The following is a 20832-nucleotide window of genomic DNA, read 5'->3' as shown; positions in this document are numbered from 1 at the left end:
GGAGGAGTTCTGTCCATGGCTCATATATATAAAAAGTATCCAGAAGACAATGTTATCAAATTTTGGAAGAATTAGTGTGCACAACAAGTGGTTTGTCTAAGGATGTGATTTCTTTTTTCCTTCCCCAAAGAGAGTTCAAAATATATTTCTTATAGTGCAATGGAAGGGCTTTCTGATCTCACCGACAGCAGTCATTTATACAGCATTTTGAAGAGTAAACTTGTTAGAATCACCATGGTGCTTTGCTTTCTCTAGGCATCAGTTATTGTTCTGAATATAAAGCCACGTTTTGTTTACACCCCATTAAGTAAAGAACTGAAGAAAGCTGTACAGTCTGATTGCTTAATGTGATACTAATGTAGAAGATAAACAGAAATTAAGTGTTTTATGGGGCCATATACAAGAACATATATCAGAATAATTTTGGAAGAAACTTTTGACTTTTTAATACTAAAACATGCCAAGGTAATTAGGGAAAATGTGACAAATGCTTACAACTGAGGGAAATCCAAATCCCTCCCTATTGATATTAGTCCCTGAATATGTGCTTTATCTTTTACAACATGATTTTGATGGAGCAGTCTAACCTTTTCAGCAAAGACTGGATTTCCAGACAGGTGGCTCAAATGTACAAATTCCAGATGCAAAGTCCCAAATTCTGCCAAAATGCTGCTTCCACCAGAGGCCCATGGCCAATTTCGACCAATTCCACTAAGATGGGGGGAAGAGAAAGACAGAAAATAATCATGAGCATCTGTAAGGCAATGCTAATAAAATGTAATAGGCAGTAGCTATAACATTATCATGAGAAAATAACTAATCTTAATGTACTTAATATGTATGTAAGGAGCCATGCTTAAGCAGCCTTCCATGATTTCCCCACAGGACCTTGAATTACTTCAGTCCAGCTCTGCTTAGGCTGTACAGTTGCTTTTTGCAAAAACCCAGTCTTTCAGCTCACAAATGGCTCCATCACACTTATCACTGTCACAGTGTTCCATTGCAGGATACCATGTTTAAAGACACGACAAAAAACTACTAAGAAAGCATTCTCATACTTCACCTCTTTTCCTCTGTAATTAACACAGCACTCTCCAATTCTAACTCTAATTTCTACAGTGCAATTTCTCATTAACTTAAATTAATGCATATACACAGAATAGGCTTTAAGTTAGAAGTACTGCATGCAGCATATACTTCTTAATGCATGAGACTTTGATAGGGTAGGATAAGTATGTATTTTCTGTCTGGGCACTTGTACCAGGATGAGTAACTTCAGTTTTAATTATGACCTAAAGATACTTCAGAGCAAAATTAATCTTAGGATTTGTATTGAGAATAGAGAAAATCACATTTATTGCTAAATCCCCACTAGAAACTAAAGCTGCTTGAGACTCAGAATGGTGAGTCTACTGAAATTTCATTACAAAAAGGTGGAGATTCTTTCCCCCTTGAAATTTCCAGCAGCAATATTCAGAAAAAACTCCTGAAATTAAAGAAAGTTTAGCCACTGTTCCAGAGCACCTAGTTGAATAATGACATATTAGATTGGCTTATATTAGGATGAATGTTACATACAAATACACTTATTAGGTACTGGAACATCTTCCACATTTCCAAGCTGTAAAGAGCATTAAACACAAACACATCTGTATATAAATAAAATTTTCATTTTACTTTTACACATAAGCAGCCACTACATCAATTAGCAGTTGCACAACCATGAAAATATGGTATTCTTCCTGAGTTAAAATGTGACTCAAAAAATCCAAACCCAGCAAAAAACTCCAATAAATCATGATGGAAGTTCTCAGATTTATTAAACTCTTCTTCAAAAGATCGTCTATAACTGAAGTTTAACCAGTGCAAGGAAATTAAGACTCCATTAGGTCAATCTCCCCGCTAGCTATATCAAACGGTATTTTGAGACTTCTGCCAGACACACAAAATAAAACCAAGTCATTAAGCTTCAAAAGCAGAGAAAGGCACAGAGAGCACAAAGGAAAGAGATCTGATGAGGCTGCCCTGGTTGACCACAAAGGTGCAAGAGGTGGAGACACATATAAGTCCTCTGATGTAAATAATTGCCCAAAAAGTGTTTCTGATCTTCATAGCTGCAGACCAAAATCAATGACAAAATTAAATCAGGGTACTGCAAAGATGCACACAACCCCCATTTGGTATGGTATTTGAGTGACCGAAACAGAACACAAGTTTTATGGTATCTTAATATCTCATTTTAAGATGTCTCTTACAAAGATTTGAGTATTTTTTACAGACTGAAGAGAAACCCACAGCTGGTTTACAAGCTTTCTGCACTTCAATCTCCTGTGGCTCAGAATTTTTTTGAATGGTAACATAAAAGCATCACATATTACAGAAAACAGGATCAAGGTGAGTACAAGCAGACAACATATCTGGAAACCTCTCCACTACAGTCTGAAGAACCTGTGGACTGGTTATTCACCCAAGAACAGACCCCATCTCTGCTAACTGCTATCTCAAGTTCTAACTGCTGACTTCTAGATGAAAATATCTTATCCTGTTTCCAAATCACCCAGATTAAAAGAGATGACATAAAGTTCCCAGGAAGAAAAAAATGAGAAAAACTCCCTCAATTTCGAAAAGTTAGCATGTTGTGGTACAAATGGAAAAAGCACATGTGCTTTTTTCTAGAAAGTTTCCCAATCCATCTCAAAGTGAAAACATCGAGCTGTTCCTGCAGCAAGGCATCAACCAAAATTGACAGAAAATGTAATAGAGTTCCTACTTGGACTCTACCCCAGTGTCTGCTGATACCAATACAACCTGCCAGAACACTTTGATGTAGTGTGTTTTGTTAACAAGGAAAATTTCCAAACACAGCTGTCAAAAGGTTTTCTGCATGCAGCAATGTGTTTTGCCATGAGTGGACGATTCTTCTTGTTTAAGATGGTTTGAAAATCATGAACTTGCATTATTTGATCTTAAACAAAATATAAGTAGAAATAAACATTTATGTTACATCTTAGGTACGATTTAATGGAGCTTTCATTTTTTTCAGTTGGGTCAGGCGGTTAGGAAAAAAAGGCATTTTTTCTGGTAAATCTGCAAAATAACAAGGCTATGTGTTGGCTTAGCCTCAGATGTGAGCTCTGTCACTGGAAAGCTCATGTCAATAAGTGGTAGTACTCAAGATTTACTCGTCAGTCCCTCAACTATTTTTCATGCAACCTTCAGCTATGGATGTCAGGTATTTTCTCATACCATAGAATGGCCTGGGTTGAAAGGGACAGTAAAAACCATCTGGTTCCAACCCCTCTGCCATGGGCAGGGGCACCTTTCACAGGTTTCCCAAAGCCCTGTCCCACCTGGCCTTGAACACTTCATGCCTCAGCTTCTCCAGGCAGCCAATTCCAGTGTCCCCCCATCCTCACATAAAAAGTTTCTTCCTGGTATCTAATCTAAACCTAATCTCTTTTAGTTTAAAGCCATTCCCCCTTGTCCTATCACTACCTGCCCTTGCCAAAAGTCCCTCTCAGCTCTCTTGCAGACCCCTTTAGGGACTGAAAGGCTGCTGTGAGGTCTCTCCAGACACTTCTGCAGGTTGAACAGCTCAATTCTCTCAGCATGTCTTCATAGGAGGGGTGCTCCAGCCAACTGATCATCTTCACAGGATATATTTCATCTTTGGGAGCAATAGAACAGTAAAGTTTTCTATATTCCCTCACACTAACTGGGACAGCCACAGTGCTGTTTCTGATTCCATTCAGCTCCATCCTTATTTTAAGATGGTACTCCAGTGAGCATTGTGCAGACAGTCAGCTCCTGGAGAGAGAGACCAGGAAATACTCAACAAAGCTTTTAGTAAACAAAATGGGAGAGATTGCACAGTCTGATCATTTTTGATTGGGAAAGTAGACTTTGACTTTTGTTTAACAATATTTAGGCTTAAAAAAAAGAAAAGGAAATGAAGAGGGTGCTCTTTTTTCAGCCCTGCCCTCACCACCCTCCAAATAATAAATATTGTACACTTAAAAAAAACCCCACAGAACTTTAAAAAAGAGGAAACTAAACAGAACAAAATAAACAGAAAAAAGACATCTTTGTCAGGGATTATAAACAATGAGTACATTTATAAATTACTTGAGGTGCCCTAGAAAATAACATGCAATAAATACATCTAACAGCTCAGTAAATATTAATAACTAGACATAGTAAAATACTGATTCTGTCCATGCATGAGATAATATAACCAGGGCTCCCAACTCAGACATTTTTCAAGCTCTTCACCATTACCATTATGAGGGTGAACAAAAACTCCTGCAAAGTTAAAAAAAGCAATGCTAAGAACCTATTTACCATTCAGCCATAAAGTCAGTGCTGGGTATCATTACTCTTCAGTTATGACGTTATGCACTGGCTTCCTGAAGTCTTGAGATGCAAACCTGAGTCTCTGGGGAAAGTTTTTAATTCTATTCCCAAGTTTTAGCAAACCTACATAATGTTGCAAGTTCCTACATGTTTTTTGTCTGGGGGCACTCATTACTCAAGTCAAGAAACAACAGCAGCAATCTGAACCCAAAGAATTATCAGGGCACTTGGAGGATTCTCAAAAGGTGGTTTATGACTCTGTGCCAAACTTATGTGCAGACCATTCCTCCCAGTCAAAGCAAAACTTGTAAAGCACTGAAAATTTTTGCATCTTATTTTGACTCTGTTTAATAGTTTAATGTCACAAATGTCTTGTAAGCTGACAAATGCAGTTTTCAGAAAGAGATGGAGGACAGCAAAGGGGGGCAGGTATGATACTTTTTATATATACTTCATTCCTGTGTTCTGCTTTCTATTTGTAATTTACCTTGCCACTGAATTTTTCAATTTTTCTTACATTGATACACACTACAACCTGTACTGTCAGTCATGTACTCACATCAGGGTTAGAAACCAAACTCCTACTGTACACTTCAGGAAGGAAAGACGGAAGGAGACACACTACTCAAACTACTTTGAAGATCCAGACAAGTGCTAAAATATCTTCAGTTTATAGGGTACTATTTTAACCTATCTGAAATCACTGTGTCTAAAATAGTATATTTTACACTGCATAAAACACACAAAAAGTTTCTGTAACACATTCAGAGAACTTTAGGACTTTTTATAACTTTTATTATGTAATTAAGGCAAATTTGAAGTGAGAATCTGGATCAGAGAGCATAATATTTTGGTTTATAATATTTCTCACTGATTTTATAAATTTTGTTTCTGAACACTGAGTGCCACAGAATCTGAAAACCAGTGTTTGTAGTTCTACTGTCATTCATTCTTGGCAAATGTGAGCCTGATTGACCTGGGCTGCTGGTAACTCAATTCAGTATTTTTCCAGCTGATCATTGTTGGTTCATCTGTACATAAGAACAGAAAGCATGAGATCACTAAGTCTTCTAAAATGTACAGAGTGTACCAAGAGAGGGAACCACAGAGGAAATATAAATATTCAAAGGTTGCTTTTTAAAAAAATCACTGAAATTCAGAAGCACAACCATATTTAAAAGAGTTTTAAAAAATTATCTACATCCCAATATATATAAAGCATCAGCTAATTTTCAACTGAAAGAAAAAGCAAATCCTCAGGGAAACTGCACAAGTACTTCAAAGGGTCAAAACACTTATCAAAATTCTTGTCATCAGCAAGCAGAACTGTTTGTCTCTGCAGACAACTTGTTTATTATACCCCAGCCTTTCCTGGAGGATGCCAGGACAACTCTGCAAGCTGGAGGCAGAGCAAGAAGTCGGAATTTCAATATTTAATGCAAAATGCACCAGCACAACAGAATAGTCAGTGTCCTCCTGCAGACTCAGCCAGTAAAAAGTGAAAGGCCAGAATAAAAGAGACACAGCAACAACAATGTGATGTGTCCATGTACCACTGTTGAGAAAGGTTTTAGAATTAAAAATGAAAATAAGTCCCAACAGCCCCTTTGGACTTTACTAAAGCTGATTTTTTTTTTTTTTTCTGTAAGAAACTACCCTGTGATTGTGGGTGAAAATGCAAAACGCTGTGACAGAGAAATCACTGAGAGGGGTCCACTGAAATTCTCCAGAGCTGGAGCACGCAGGTTGTGCCCGGTACTTCCAACAGCGCTGAGGGGCCAAGGAGGATCTGCCTGGAAAATACAGATTGTGACTGGAATTGGTTAGGCTTAATCCTCTTTTAAGAGGATTTCTGCAGGAGCAGAGTGTAGCCCAGCCCAGTGCTCAGAACCTGGTTTATGTCCCCCCACACCGCCAGCTGTGGGTCAGACACCCAGGAGAGAGGGGGACCTTTCCAAATGGAGGTCGAGACACAGGCAGAGGGTGCTGCAAAGGACACACAAACTTGCCTGCAGCTTTCCCCTCCCAGCACCCCAGGATGCACTTCATGCTTCTCCTTGAGTCTCAATCCCCAAGCAAGCATGCCTTGAATCCAGAAGTAATGCAGAATTATCTTTGTCAAAGAAAACCACAAATCCTCCCCCGCTTTTTTCCCCAAAGGAAGCCTGTGGTCCCCAGACAGGCATAATATGATTGCTTTGGACAGCATAACATGATTGCTTTTCCATGTTTTAGTCTTAAAATTCTGACCACAAGCCATTTGGCTGCACAGCTGAAACCCCACACTGCAATCCAGCAGCATTGCTGTGTGCCAGCTATGGGTCTGACCACGAGAGAAGGTGGGGAAATGGGAGAGCTCTGCAGCTCCAGCAAGGGCACTCTGAAATTCATCTCCTTGGGGCTCCCCTGATAATCAGTGCAGGGAGATAACAGAATTAAATCACTTCACAGAGGAGATTAAGCTGAAGATGGAGTCTTTCCTGTTACACAGTAAACCCACGGAGACCACTCTCCTACAGTTACCCCTTGCCAGGTGCCCAAATCTCAAAATTTCCATTAGCTTCACAGGTACCAGATGGGTTTTTAAACTCTCTACAGGCTAATACACATAACAAAAGGGAGAAGTGGAGATAAACACTCTGTAATGTTATATTTTAAAATCTTTAATTACATAAAAGGTTTTTTCTTAACTCACAATTTATCTTTAATGATTTTTTAGGAACTAGATGATTTTTAAGGTCTGTTACAATCCAAATCATTCTACAATTTTGTATTTCAGTCCAGTTAAAACAATCTACAAGGGCACAGTCCATTTTGGCAGAATTGCTCATTATTCCTATGTCTTCTTTTTGTAAAAAGACAGTAAAAATACACAGTGTCCAGCCACAGCATTTCTACATTTCTAATGAAGTGTTTATATATTGCAGAAGCCTTCAGTCTATACACTGCCAAAACCTTTGGTGTATTTCTTTTTTGTCACTACCAGTCTTTCATAATATTTTAATTTGATTAAATCAACTAAGTCTCCTTAGAACAAATGAAGAGAGGTCATAACACCATCAGGTTTTTCCTTTACATACTAGGTATCTATTTTTTGATTTTAAACAAAATACATTTAAAAGATGAAATTTCTCTAGAGTCGTAGATGGCATGAAATACATCAAAATGCTAAATAAAACTTAATTGCTTTCAGACATTCCTAGGCAAATGATTGAACTCAAATCCCAACAATTAATATGTTCTAAATATACACACACACTCAACTTAAACATAAGCAAATACTGGGGAAAAAGTATTTTATGGATAATACAGTGGCATCCTCTGGGAGGGGAGAATACTCCAGGATAACCCTGCTGGAGCAGGGAGGTTGGACCAGGTTGGAGGTTGGATCCACTGTGGTCCCTGCCAACCTGGCCCATACTGGGATACTGTGATCCCTTAGGAAAGGGAGACAAGTGGCAGCCAGAAGGACGATTCTCAGAGGCCATTTTCATAGAGTATCTAATGTTTCATGCATTATTTAGGATTGCCACATTGAAAATACTTTCATAAGAATAATTTTTTGGACTGCCCTGAATGGAATGATTTGTCAATGTGTCACCAAAAAAAAAAAAAAAAGAAAGATGAGTGGCTTCTCTTCCCAGAAACCAATGTTAATCATTAGACACACATTTCTTCCTAACAACTCACTGAGAGGCTAAATCCAACAACACAGACCACAGACCACACTGGGGGAGTTAAAGGATGAGTTAATACTTAGAAAAGGTTCCATTCAAACTCCTGAGCTACATCTTTCTCCTCTTAGTACTGCAGCTAACTAAGAATGCTAATAAATTATGCTGTGTGATTTCTGCTTTAATTAGAGATTAATATTTTAAAGCAAAATTAAAACCAAACTCAACTATGAAGCACACAGGCAATGTTTGCTCAAAGTTTCAATCAGTCTATTCCAGAAATTAAATGCTAAAAAGATTTTTTTTTTAATTTATTTTCTTTCTCCCCCATCCCTAAAAATACAGTATATAGGATTGTGGATCTTGGTTTAAGGGTCTGTCTTCACAAGCACTGAAACTGATGATTTATTTGCTATTGCTTCAAATATAGTTCCTGTATTTTTGTTTTCCCCCTAAATGGCCAATCATCTTCACCCTTGCTTGAGAGTAGAAAGAAAAGTACAGAAATCCCATGTTTGCACACACCACTGGCACTCACTCAACTTTTCCACCCAAATCTTGTGGTGGGAGCTGCCAAGGCAGGGTCAGATTGAGGAATCTGTGACAGGACTAGCACAGTAACTGTGTATTTCTAGTGTGAATATCTTCCTATCCAACTACCAGTAAATGACAGTTAACTTTGTGCAGGCTTGAGTGGTCCCAGAATCACCCAAGGCATCCAGACTCCTGCTGGAGCTCTGACTTTTCCACAGTGTCCCTTCTCTGAGACAGGAAAATTATTATCATCTGGTCAAACACCTCTCATTCACTGTCTCGACAGCTGGAGACAGCTGAAAAAGAAACTGAAAATCAGCCAGCTAGCCTGCAGGGCAGTTTTTGATGTCTGTTTTATTCCTCTTGGTAAGGAGGATCCTGTAGGCAAATTCTAACAGCTGGTGAGCTTTTCAGCTGTGACAATAAATGTGTTAACTGCTGCCCTTGCCTAACCACTGCCCAGCTGGCAGCTTCCTGCTCAGCCCAGCTGCCCTCTCTGAAACTGATATCAGCTCTTACCTGGAGAGATGATCTTTAGGGATGCTGACTTAGCAGGAGGAGGCAGACAGTGAATTAGTACCATCAGCAATCCCAGGAGGAAGACTAACACAAGTGGTTACTCAGTTTTATGGGATGACAGGGAATAAAAAAGATTTCTACATATGTTGCAATGTTAGACAAAACACAAATGTTTTTCACTGCAACAAGTGAGGTAATGAAGAGGTATAACCTCAGAGCTATTCGTTTGAGAACATCAATTTTGTCTATTTGCCTATTCAATGCAGTGTCAGCATTAATTTATGCTCATTTCCTGGCCACTTCAGTGATGCCAGTGGAGGAGATGCATCCATTTGTATTGGAGACACATGCACGTCATCATCTGTCTGGAAATGAGAGCAGGAAAATCAGAGTGCTGTGGCTAACTGTTCATCATTTGAGAAACTACCAGCACAGCCCCCAAAAGATGCTAATATGAAACAGATTTTAAAACAAGATCCCTGCTTTTCTCCATGAAGTCCATCAGGTCCTTCAAAGGCAATGTTTATAGTTACATTTTCCTAGAAGAAAAGTTATCCTTGTCCCAGAATTTTTGCCTTTTATCGTTATAAGGAAACACCCAGAGACCTCTAAAGCTGCCCTAGAATGGTCACTGGCTCTTTAATGTACTTTCAGGCAAAAAAGTAAAATGTTCAAATGTTATCCAGTGGACTGATCTTCACCAAGGTGACACCCAAGAGGCAATTTTTCTTGAAACTGGACAGAGCAGCAACAGAGACTGAAGAGCACTATTCATGTAAAAGCAGAAGGAGGTACATGAAGTACAAAGTTTCCAGTACCAACTTGTGCTGTGGCCTCTGCCAGGACAATTCCCCACCTCCCTGGAGGGTCAGCCAGTGCTGGTGGACACAGGGAAGGCAAGAGAGCTCTGTCTGCTCCATGTTCACATCATCCTACATGAAACTCCACTAAATATTCTCTGTGGTGAAAGGTATCTGCTCATGATTAGGTCAGAGCAGTGATGGCACCTGGGGAACACTCATGTGAGAGGACACTACAGTGAATGGAAACAGCAGATATGGAGCAGGAGGAGCCAAGACCCAGGTGGAGACCAAAATGCCAGAGAGAACCAAGGTGAAGAGGAAACAATTTCATCTGCCTCTGGAGAGCAGCAGAGAATAAGCAAAGGCCAGTGAAACTGCCTTTGGGAAGACCATGCATTTACTGTAGGCATTGAAGTCTGACAGCTTCTCAGAATAAAAATAAATCACCATGGGCTCCAAAAACGACCAGATAGCATGGAATACTTCTTTTGTGCTCTGATACATGGTTTTTGGACATCTGGATCTAGTGATACTGTGTCTATTGACACTTAATCAGAGTATCTTATTTTTACAAAACAGTCCATCCAGACCATTGAGCTGCTTTGTTTACATCAAATTCCTGTAACATTTCTCTGTGGAAAAGACTGAATTTCTTTAGGATTTTGCAGGCAGGGTTCGTACAACCCTTTCCTTATGGCTGTCTGCCCCATGACACTTCTCACATTACTGCTGCTCTGAGGGAGCATCAAAGCTTGTGGAACTGGCACTCCGTGGCAAGCCATCAGAGCACTGAGCTCACATTTACAAGCCCACATGGAGGAAGGGAGAGACAATTAGTCAGGCATTACATGATCTGAAATATCAATATGACACAAGGAAAGTACTTTCAGTGTCATCATCTAAAACTGTACTAAAACTCTACTTGTTACCATAACAATTTCTGATAAAAGTTATCTGAGCACAGCACAGACCTACATGTCTCCCACAACACACTAATGAATAAACTAAAAAATTTGTGCTTCCTATTACTTTACATACTAAGGTTTAATTAATCAATTCCAAAGGCTAAAAAAGCAAGAGGGAATAGACCACAACAGAGCAATGCCAGAGATAATAAGTACTAGCATGCACTACTTTTAATCAGGTCCCCAAAGAGAAGTGAAAATAACAGGAAATGAAAGTAATGAATGGAATTTCACAGTTCTGCCATCCATGTGACAAGTTAAGACAGAATAAAAGAAGGTGGTATTAGAATGAAATTCCCTGCTGTAGCAAGTGGTGTAACTCAGCGCTACTGACAGTCAAAAACCTTAGAAAACCAAACCCAAAGAAAAAACATCCTAAGCAAAGCAATAAAAAACTAACTCCTGCTTCTGAGAAGCAGATTCACTGGGCAGGAAAATAATTAAGAGTTTTGGAAGAATCTATGAGAAACACCATTTATCTCTGTTCTTGTGCTCTCTACCATGCCTTTTAATACTAAAAGACAAACTAGCTGTGTAAGTTTAAAGCTTATTTTAGAACTTCACCTTTCACATTAACATTGCTTGCTGCCTTAAAACCACTGCAGCCATGGCATTTGGCACTTTTGATATACTTTAGTCAGTACATCCCTCTTTAAGACTCTGTTCCCAGTTCTACATCACTTTTCCAACATTCAACTTTGAGGTTATCCCTTTTTTTTCTCCTGAGGATTTGCTATAAATCCCCCCTCCACCCTGATTAGTTAATTAACTTCTGACTTCAGTTAGTTTCTGTCCCACATCCAATTTCCTTTACTAGTAACTGATGTTCAAGTTCTGCTAAATTGTTCTTTTGCTATATCAGCTGCATTGTCCAAGTGCAAAGAAATGTTATTAACTTCCTCTGTCTGTAAACTTTGTTATGTGGATGAGTGTTGAACAGTTTGCATTTGGAGGTTACTAGGTCCCATAGAAATAGGCTGGAGAATTGATGCTAAACCCAGAACTTCCCTATATTTTTTTCTTCTGCTTGATGTGTTTGTTGGCCGTTTTTGTTTTATTTATTTTTTTTTTTTTGGCTGCTCTGTTCTTTTCTGGTTCCACAATTCTCTTCTTGTTCTCCCAGTCAATTCCAGATATTCAATTCCAAGTCCCAGGTATTCTTTCTTTCACTGCCAGTCACTGGAGATCAAGTTGTCTCCACACTTTCTCAAGTGAAGGCAGAGAGATGTGTTTGTCTGGTGGAAATCCTGCAACAGCAGTCCCCTCCAGCTCAGGCTAAGGGCACTCACAACCCAACCAAGAGTACTATTGTACCGAAGCATTGTGAAAACAATGGCTTCTCTATCAGAAGGGCAGTATCAGTCTTTCAAGAAAAGCCACTACTGATCTTCTGGACAGGACAAAATTCCAGGATTTGGTCTTTTCAGTCTGATGAGGACTTAAAAGAACAGGTAAAGATTCAAAGCACCAAAGCACAGAGGGCAAGTGACAGCTACATGTGATTTCTCTGCCACTAATTTCCCCTTTGCCACTTCCTAACACTAATTTTTCAATATCCTAAATAATCCTAAACTCAATCTCAGTCATTTAAAATATATCTGTATCACTCTTGTCTATACATTCATATTAATTCCTTATCATCAGACAGTAAATCTAAAAAGATTTATTCTTCTTCTTCTCTGAACTCAATTAGCTCGTATTAGCTTCTTGCGCCACAAAAATATTTTATGTGGGTTCACAGTCATTCAGGTTAAAGTCTTTCAAAGCACCTAGTCACACTTATTGTGCTTGGTGCTGCATGTGGTGCCATTAAATGCTTGAAGCAGAGAATCAGAATCATTACACTAACGGCATGGCTCCGTTATTAAAAATAATGGGCTGACAAGTCGCAAAGGTCTGCTTCAAGCCCTTTTGTAGCTTCCAGTCATTGCAAGGAGCCTGTGTCAAAGGCTTTCTGACTGACAGTCAATTATTTCTCCCTCTAATACAGCTGCTGGATCAACAGTGGTTTCACATACTGGACAGCTTGTCACAGGACCTGCAGCTGTGATATTCATCAGATATTAAAATTAACTTAACACATGCTGTAAATTACACTTGCATATGGATTTGTGGGTATGTGTATCAATCTAAACGTGCACAATACAGAGACACCACTGTTGTTGAGGGAAACCTCTCTTCAGTATCTGCTGTCACAGATGCCGTGACAGCTGTATGAAACTCTACTGAAATGGCATTATGGTTCACTGAAAGGGACAACTCCCCTAGATTAAAGAAACTTAAGTAGTCTTTTTCAGACTAGTGTTGTGAAAGACATAATCTGTTTTGACAAATGCTCTAAGAAAAGTATAAATGTCCTCTTCTCCCAGTCTGCTTCAATCTTCTTGTTTCTCTTTACCCACACACTGCTGTGTCATAAAAATGCATTTGTTCTGGCATCAGATAAAATTTATTTTGCTCACTGTCAGTCACTAAGGCCTTGATCCTTACTCACAGCCAATAGAAAGACTTGTGGTCGCTTCAAGGGGACTGATTGAGCACTAAAATCCTGTAACTGTCATTAAAAATAGGAATGCAGAGAATCCTTGCAGCCAGACTGAAACACCTGTATCACTGTGTAAATAATTTCTGTTAGCATCATTCAGATTCAGGAACTGAGAACTGATTCTCTTTCTAAAACATCAGTGATACAACATAAAAAAGTTTCTTTTCCCAGCAAATGACACATTTGGTTATGCACAGTTTTGTCCTTCAATGCCTACTAACCACATAAAAATAAAATTGAAGTCAATAATTTAAAGAAATACAAGAAGTACTTACATGCAATTTACATCATTTTTCCCATCTTTATACATTTATAGAAGATACATTTATTCAGTATAATACAGGCAATTTAACAATAAAGGGCCATCCCTATTTTTCTCAAGATGACATTAGTTTCAGGCATATCACACGGCTAGAGGAAGTTATACATTGTATTTATCAGATTCTGATTCTGAATGTTATGCTTTTGCTCCAAGTTTAATAAACACTACATTTTATTTGCTCACATTTGAATAAGTGAATCAAGCTCATTGCTGTTTGCATTATCACAAAAAATCAACCAACAGCTTAAATATGATCAAATTCATTAATTAAGGTAAGATCAAGAAAATTTTCTACGTATAGCAGGCAAATGGAAATAAAACAAACCCACAAAGAAACAAAAAAATGACACATAATGTAATACACATCTGATTTTCACCCGAGGAAATAAGACTATGTTTCCTGTGATAAGAGTTTCTATCACCAGGTATTCAACTGTGTTCTACCTAACCCTGAACTTCATCAGCAATCTCCTTATTATTACTTCAAGCAACAAATACCTTTACACAGCTGCTGTTCATCTTACAGATGAGCTATTTACAAGAAACCAATGATGCTGACAAGGCACAGCACAATACAGCTTAATTCCCACATATGCACTAAAAATTCCGATCCAGGAAAATCTGGATACATCATAAAGAAAAGTCGAAGAAGAAAGAAAAGGACAAATAGCACCACAGAAACTCAGGAAAGCCAGATTAGTCAAGATTAGTATTTTTAAAGAAAAAATTAATTTCTTCCATAATTTTCTTGCAGTATTAAATTACAACAATACCTCGACACAGTAAATATCTTGAAGAAGGAAAGGAGTTTTCCACCCAATTACTTAACAATCCAATAGAGCTGAAAAAGGCTGAAAGATATTTGTTACTTTGGTAGAGCAGAAAATGAGAAGTACCAAACATTTATTCTAGAAGTACTTAAAACACATAATCACAATTCATGCACTAATACTCATGGCCACATTTAAGATATTCCTTGGAGGATTTTGTAAACCAGATTATCAGATAATAAAGGACCTGGCATCGAGTAGTCAAATAAGCTTTTCTTCACAGTAATGGGACTTTAATCAATACAATGAAAATAATATAATAAAGAATGAAGTGAAATAAGCATGAAGAGATTACTATTTAAAGCAATAGAACAAAAAGGCTCAGAAAAAAAACCCCACACTTCTGGAACCCTGCTGGAGACAATATGTGTACTTTTTGTTCCTGTACCAGCACAGTGTTTCACTAATCACCTTGAAAAAGCTTCTGCATATTAACAACATACAGGGGGAAAGTACATTGCTATTTTTCTTTTATAACTTATCAATGAGAACAATGATGATACAGTTTTATAAAGCATTTAAGAAAATTTGGTTTCTGTCCCAATTCCAGGAAAACATTTGGTCAAAGGTTTTAAATGTTTTTTGTAATCCCTCACTGCTCTTGATGGCTTAAGTGAAAGAATCAGTATTTCAAGCTTTTTTTTTTTTTTTATTTCTGCCCTTTTTCCCCCCTCTTTTTCTTTTCTGTATTCCCAGCTGTAGACTGGAATAATAGAGCATGGAATATCTTGCAAGAATTGTCATGTAAAAGTACCATATTTGTTTTTCCAGTGCAATGAAGATCATGTCTGGAATGCAGTATGTTCTGGATAGATATGGCATACTGGTTTGTTTTTTCTGACACTTCTGAAAGATAATGTCAGTGATAAATAAGTACTTTTGGTAATGTGCACAATTGTCTTTTCAATACCAGAGAGACCTTGAACTCAAAAAGCCACCAAAATAAATTATCTTTAGCTCTATTACAAGTAACTTCTTGACACATTACATTACGTATTTGGGAATTTGAGAGAAACACACTGGCCCTAAGTCAAAGTGATCAGAGTAAAAAAAAAAAAAAAAATGAGATGACTGCCCTTTCTCACTCCTGCTTCTTTCAGGAAGGCAGATTTCCAAAGGGTATCTTCAGGCTCCCTTTTCCTCCCTAAGAGGCAAGCATGAGGAACCACCTCTGCTACAGCTCTATGGAGAGCAACAGGTCTTTTTCTAATCATCTTAAGTACCTAAGACATGTTTGGTCAATTCACAACCAATTAACAACACAAACCAATCTGTGTCACAAACAAAATTTACTCATAAGTAGGCTTTTGTGGACTTGTACTACTCATGAAAATCTCAGATGCCAGTAAACTGTACCCATGCAACAGGCTGAATATTCAAATGACATATTTAAGCCTTCAAAGATAAGACCAAAAGCTATTAGCCATTAAAACAATGCTGACAAAGTTAGTTAAGCAAAACTCAGTTAATTTACAAAGGGAATTCTGGGTAAAAGATAGAGAAAACAGTGCATTTATGGCCTCAGTAGAACACCGTGACATGATGTGAAACAACATTGCTGAAAGACTGAATACTCTAATGCCTGTTAGAAAACGTTCATTTGAAAAGAATTAAATTCAAAATGATGCCTTTTAAAAATCTTTGCTCCAGTAGATCTCATTACCTAGAGAGTTTGCTGTATGACATGAAATGGGCAATCTGAAAGGTCAACCAGAAAGACTCTCAGGGTTGCTGCACCAATCACAATTTGCTGGGATGTATTTAAAACGCATACTCTCCACAGCTAAGAACTGAATCAAGACATTTACATTAATGGGCCTTTGACAGACTAATACTCAATTTTCTTATACTACACAGAAACTGCACAACATGAGCACCATTACAAGATATATAGCATATGGATACCATTAAAGCTCAATTATAAGGAATACTTGCTCATTTATTTCTCTAAGCACTACTCCAAGGAATGTAGCAGCAGTTTCACAGATGTCAAGTGGAAATAGTAGCCTTTCATTTAATTTGCTGAAAGATTGTTCCCTCCTATTAACTAATTTCCTCCTAAACATGTGTCAGTGTTATAACAATAAAAACGTCATTTTAACATGAAGTTTAAACCAGTGAAGGCAAATTGCTGGAACAAACTACTTAGCTGTCTTGCTAACCTCTTATTTCCTTCTCAATAGGTCTCAAACTAGCCCATCATTGTGCAAGTCTCATTTTGTCTTTACCCTCTGCTATATGGATTTCTACAGCAATGTGAATGTAGCTACAGCATTTACTGCTGGGGCTTTACTACTGCTTGTTTAATACAAAACAACAGACTATTCTGGCAAGTATTTTAAATTATATTCAGTCATACTACATCCTCTAAGCCAGGTGTCCTCAGTTAGGTTATGGTGTGCTTCAGTGTCAAGGTCTGCTCATTAAAAAGAAGGAAACACAAGGACACTCAGTTTTTTTATGTGAGATTAGAAAGAGAACACCACAAATTTTGGATGTTGGTTAGGTGCATCCACCTAACTCAATACTTAGAGCCCACACCTGCCTATTGGATAAGAAGTCAGGCTGAATGTCTTCCCCAACATAAAGACATGTTAGTGAGCTCCTACCTTTTCCTGTCCTTACAAGAGTCAGTCTGTAGTGAGCTAAAAGGCAGTCAAGGCAGAACACAATCACCAAAGCGTTGCTCATTGGGTTATTCATTTTTAAGGTTGACTTGCCAGGCATTAACTCTCTAGTCACTTTACTACTTACTCTCTACTATAAAATTATATGGCAATATTAGAGAAAAAAACCCAGCAGACTCAGCCTACACAGCATCAAATCGGCCCTGTACTCTTCAATATCTTCATAAATGACTTCCAGAGGTCTGGAAGGGATACTAAGCAAGTTTGCAGATAATGCAAAACTGGGAGGATCTGTTGCCTCCCTTGAGGGGAGGGAGGCTCAGCAGAGAGATCTTGACAAATCAGAGGGCTGGGCAATCACCAACCATATGCAGTTCAATGAGGGAAAGTGCTGGATTCTGCATCCAGGATGGGGCAACCCTGGATGTACAAACAGGCTGGAGAATGTTATCCTGGAGAGCAGTGCTGTGGAAAGGCACCTGGGGGTCCTGGTCAATGGCAAGTGGAACATGAGTCAGCAGTGCCCTGGCAGCCAGGAGGGCCAGCGGTGTCCTGGGGGGCATCAGGCCCAGCATCACCAGCTGAGCAAGGGAAGGGATTGTCCTGCTCTGCTCTGAGCTGGGGCGGCCTCACCTCCAGTGCTGGGGGCAGTTCTGGGTACCACAACATAAAAAAGAGATTAAAGTATTAGGGAGTGTCCAAAGGAGGACCATGAGGATGGTGAATGGATTTGAGGGGAAGCTACATGAGGAGTGGTGGAGGTCACTTGGTCTGTTCAGCCTGGAGAAGAAGAGACTGAGGGGAGACCTCACCACAGTCTACATACAGCCTTATTGTGAGGGGAAGAGGAGGGGCAGACACTGATCTCTTTTTGTGGTGACCAGTGACAAGACCCAATTGAAGTTTTGCAGTACCTTTTAATGCTGAGAGGAAAAACCTCAGATAGCTACAAAAAGCCTTGAGGCATTCACATGCATGACAGAATTTGGAGGAGCTTTTGGACATTAGTACCCATGTCAGTTCTTCAACCACCAATTTTCTCAGCACATCTGAATGAGATACAGCACTGGATATCATTTAGGGTTATATTTTATCCTACATGTCTATGAACTAATTCTTTAATGTGTACTCTTTGTCAGTTGTAATATCTTGTAGTACATGAAAGCGCAGAAAAAAAGTGCAGCTGATCTAACTAAAAGTTACAGTATGATCAAACTGATTTACAGTGCTGGACTGCCTAATCCACCACAGAATGACTTCAAAGAATACATAAGACACTTAAAAATATCTGTTTCTCCTAAGAGCTGCATGTCATGTAACTACTCTTGTTTTGCCATGTGGAAACTGAGCTTTCTTATTGCAAATGCTCATGAAAATTGTGTTACATTGGTAACTTCAAAGAAAACAATTAGCAAATTTGAAAATAACTTAGAAACGTAGGATATTGACAAAATGGTTTGAAGCAGATTCAAACCATTCAATTATTCGAACAATTCAAATATGAATTATTTGCAACCATGTGTCTAAAGAGAAAGAAAGCCAAATTAACTGTATTCTTTATTAATTTGATTTGTTCCAAAGCGATTTGTTCACTATAACTAATGCAATAAACTGCAGTGCTGCCCATTTGTTAATTTTGAAGAGCAAGCCAGTTTATTAATTTTTTTGATATGAAAAAAAAAATGGAATATTTCAGGGTCCTAAAACCACTCATATGCCACCGGTTGCGAAACACAAATCAATAACCAGCATATGATGGTCACCACCAGACCACCACCATGCATTATTCACAGTCATTAAGGTCAACCACAAACCTCAGGCAATTTGCAAGTTTCATACTTAGTGTTTGATTTTTTGTGATTGTTTTGTTTGGTTGTTTTTGGGTTGGTTTTTTATTTATTTTTTTTTTTTTGTAACTGAGAGTTATGCATGAAGCAAAACTGACATGAGATCTGCATGAATCTTATTCTCTTCCAATAAACCAACAAAATTTCCAAGTAGGTGCTTTGTAAATTCCAAGGCTGTTATTTGATTAGAGCCTCAGTAAATCACTTCTCCACCTCCCCCAAACCCTTGTATATTTTATTGTCATTATAGAGCAGTCAAATCTTTGAATTTCTGCTTAAAATATTTGATTTAGCTAGCTCTCTGCTCAGATTGAGCTGGATCAAAGAGAAGACATAGAAGGCTTTGCTTTACTCAGTTATCCAAAGCCAGGTTTGTGATCCCCCACATGCCCTGAGAACAAGCAGGTCAACTGTGCCAAACAAATATCCACTTTTAGGCACTTACGCTTTACCTACAAAACACAGCACAGCAAGTGGGGGACATGGGAAGAGACACTTAAGAAGTTCAACTCCTGAGCTGAACTAACCTGTTGATGAAGACACCCACATTGATTCCTTGATCTTAATTATTCACAAGCCCTTAGGCATAACCTGCCCACTATTCACTTACCAGCAATATCCAATTTGGACTCTCTAGCTAATGCTTTCTTTTAAAGGAAGCAATAATCTAGGGAGGAAAAGCACATGTCTGAGCAGTGAAAAACCCAAGTCCGCTGAATTCCTGGACAATGTCTCAAGTACTAGGAGAAAAACTCTTCTGGCAAATGCTGTCCATCTTCTGTTGAAATTTTGCCATAAAAGAACTGAAAGGACAAGATTCACTGGACTGCAAACTTCTGGCTTTTGGTCTCCCCGAACACCTTCTCTAATGCATTCCCAATCAAAACTTAACAACAAAATTCCTAGAACAAGACAAACAAATTGGCCAGAAGTCTTCTGTAAATAAATCAGGTGGTTTTAACTATCTGTTTACTGACAGTGTAAGGATACTGAATAGTTTCAGACCTGATCTACAGGTCTGATCTACACAGATGCTTTGTGCTTTTTCCCAATCACTTGTTAAAAACAAGACTAAATATAAACCATACTAAGAAGATTACAACTCTTAATAGATTTTAGTAGATCAGGTTTGATAGTTGCAACATCAAGCAGTCTGCTTAAGAGCATTTTCTCTTATCAATTATGCTGCTTGGATCCTAGTTGTAATTTCTGTTCAGTATCGTCTAATTTCCTAATAGACAAGAGGCTCTGAGCACGGGGTGACCCACAATAACCTTCATGCCTCATAAAGAAAGCAAGAAGGGCACAAGTACTCTCCCCCTCATGTCACCTTGTCATGCTAATTCAATACACCTAGGTAATTTCTATTTTCTCCTTGCATTTCTGAAAAACATATAGGGATAGATTATGAAAAATCTGTTATGGTAATTGCATTGGTTACAGTTATTAAATTGTCAAAATTAAGTCAATAAAAGTTTTAGTAACACCATTATATTACTTGATTAGTTTTGAAAGTGATTATCATAAGAACTCGATTTAATTGGAAGCATCTCAATTTAGAGGATACATTAAATTCTCAGTAGCATTTTAAGACACTTCAACATATGCAGGTCAATTACTAGTAATCACAGATTCATACAACTGCTTCAGAAGAAATTTCAGTACAACACTGGTAAAAAATGATAGATGGTTCTAAAAATTAAAACTGAACCTCAGCTCTGAAAGATAAAGGTGAACTTCAACTCACATTATTATGGTAAAAGGCCATATCCAACATCTATGCTGTTAAAAACATTCTGAAATGCTAAAGATT

At 38.3% G+C, this 20832-nt stretch overlaps 1 protein-coding gene across 1 annotated transcript in view; it reads right to left on the bottom strand.

Annotated features, from left to right (window-relative positions):
* The window catches only part of MAN1A1 (mannosidase alpha class 1A member 1), a 139007-nt gene that overhangs the window by 27728 nt on the left and 90447 nt on the right, over positions 1-20832 (bottom strand). Inside the window, exon 6 of the mRNA XM_058020925.1 lies at positions 588-711. Coding sequence (XP_057876908.1) covers positions 588-711 — 124 coding nt within the window. The remainder of the gene's footprint in view (positions 1-587; positions 712-20832) is intronic.

This window comes from Melospiza georgiana, chromosome 3 (assembly GCF_028018845.1).
Source record: "Melospiza georgiana isolate bMelGeo1 chromosome 3, bMelGeo1.pri, whole genome shotgun sequence".
Classification (NCBI taxonomy): domain Eukaryota; kingdom Metazoa; phylum Chordata; class Aves; order Passeriformes; family Passerellidae; genus Melospiza; species Melospiza georgiana.
This window is presented reverse-complemented; position numbering and strand designations above follow the sequence as displayed.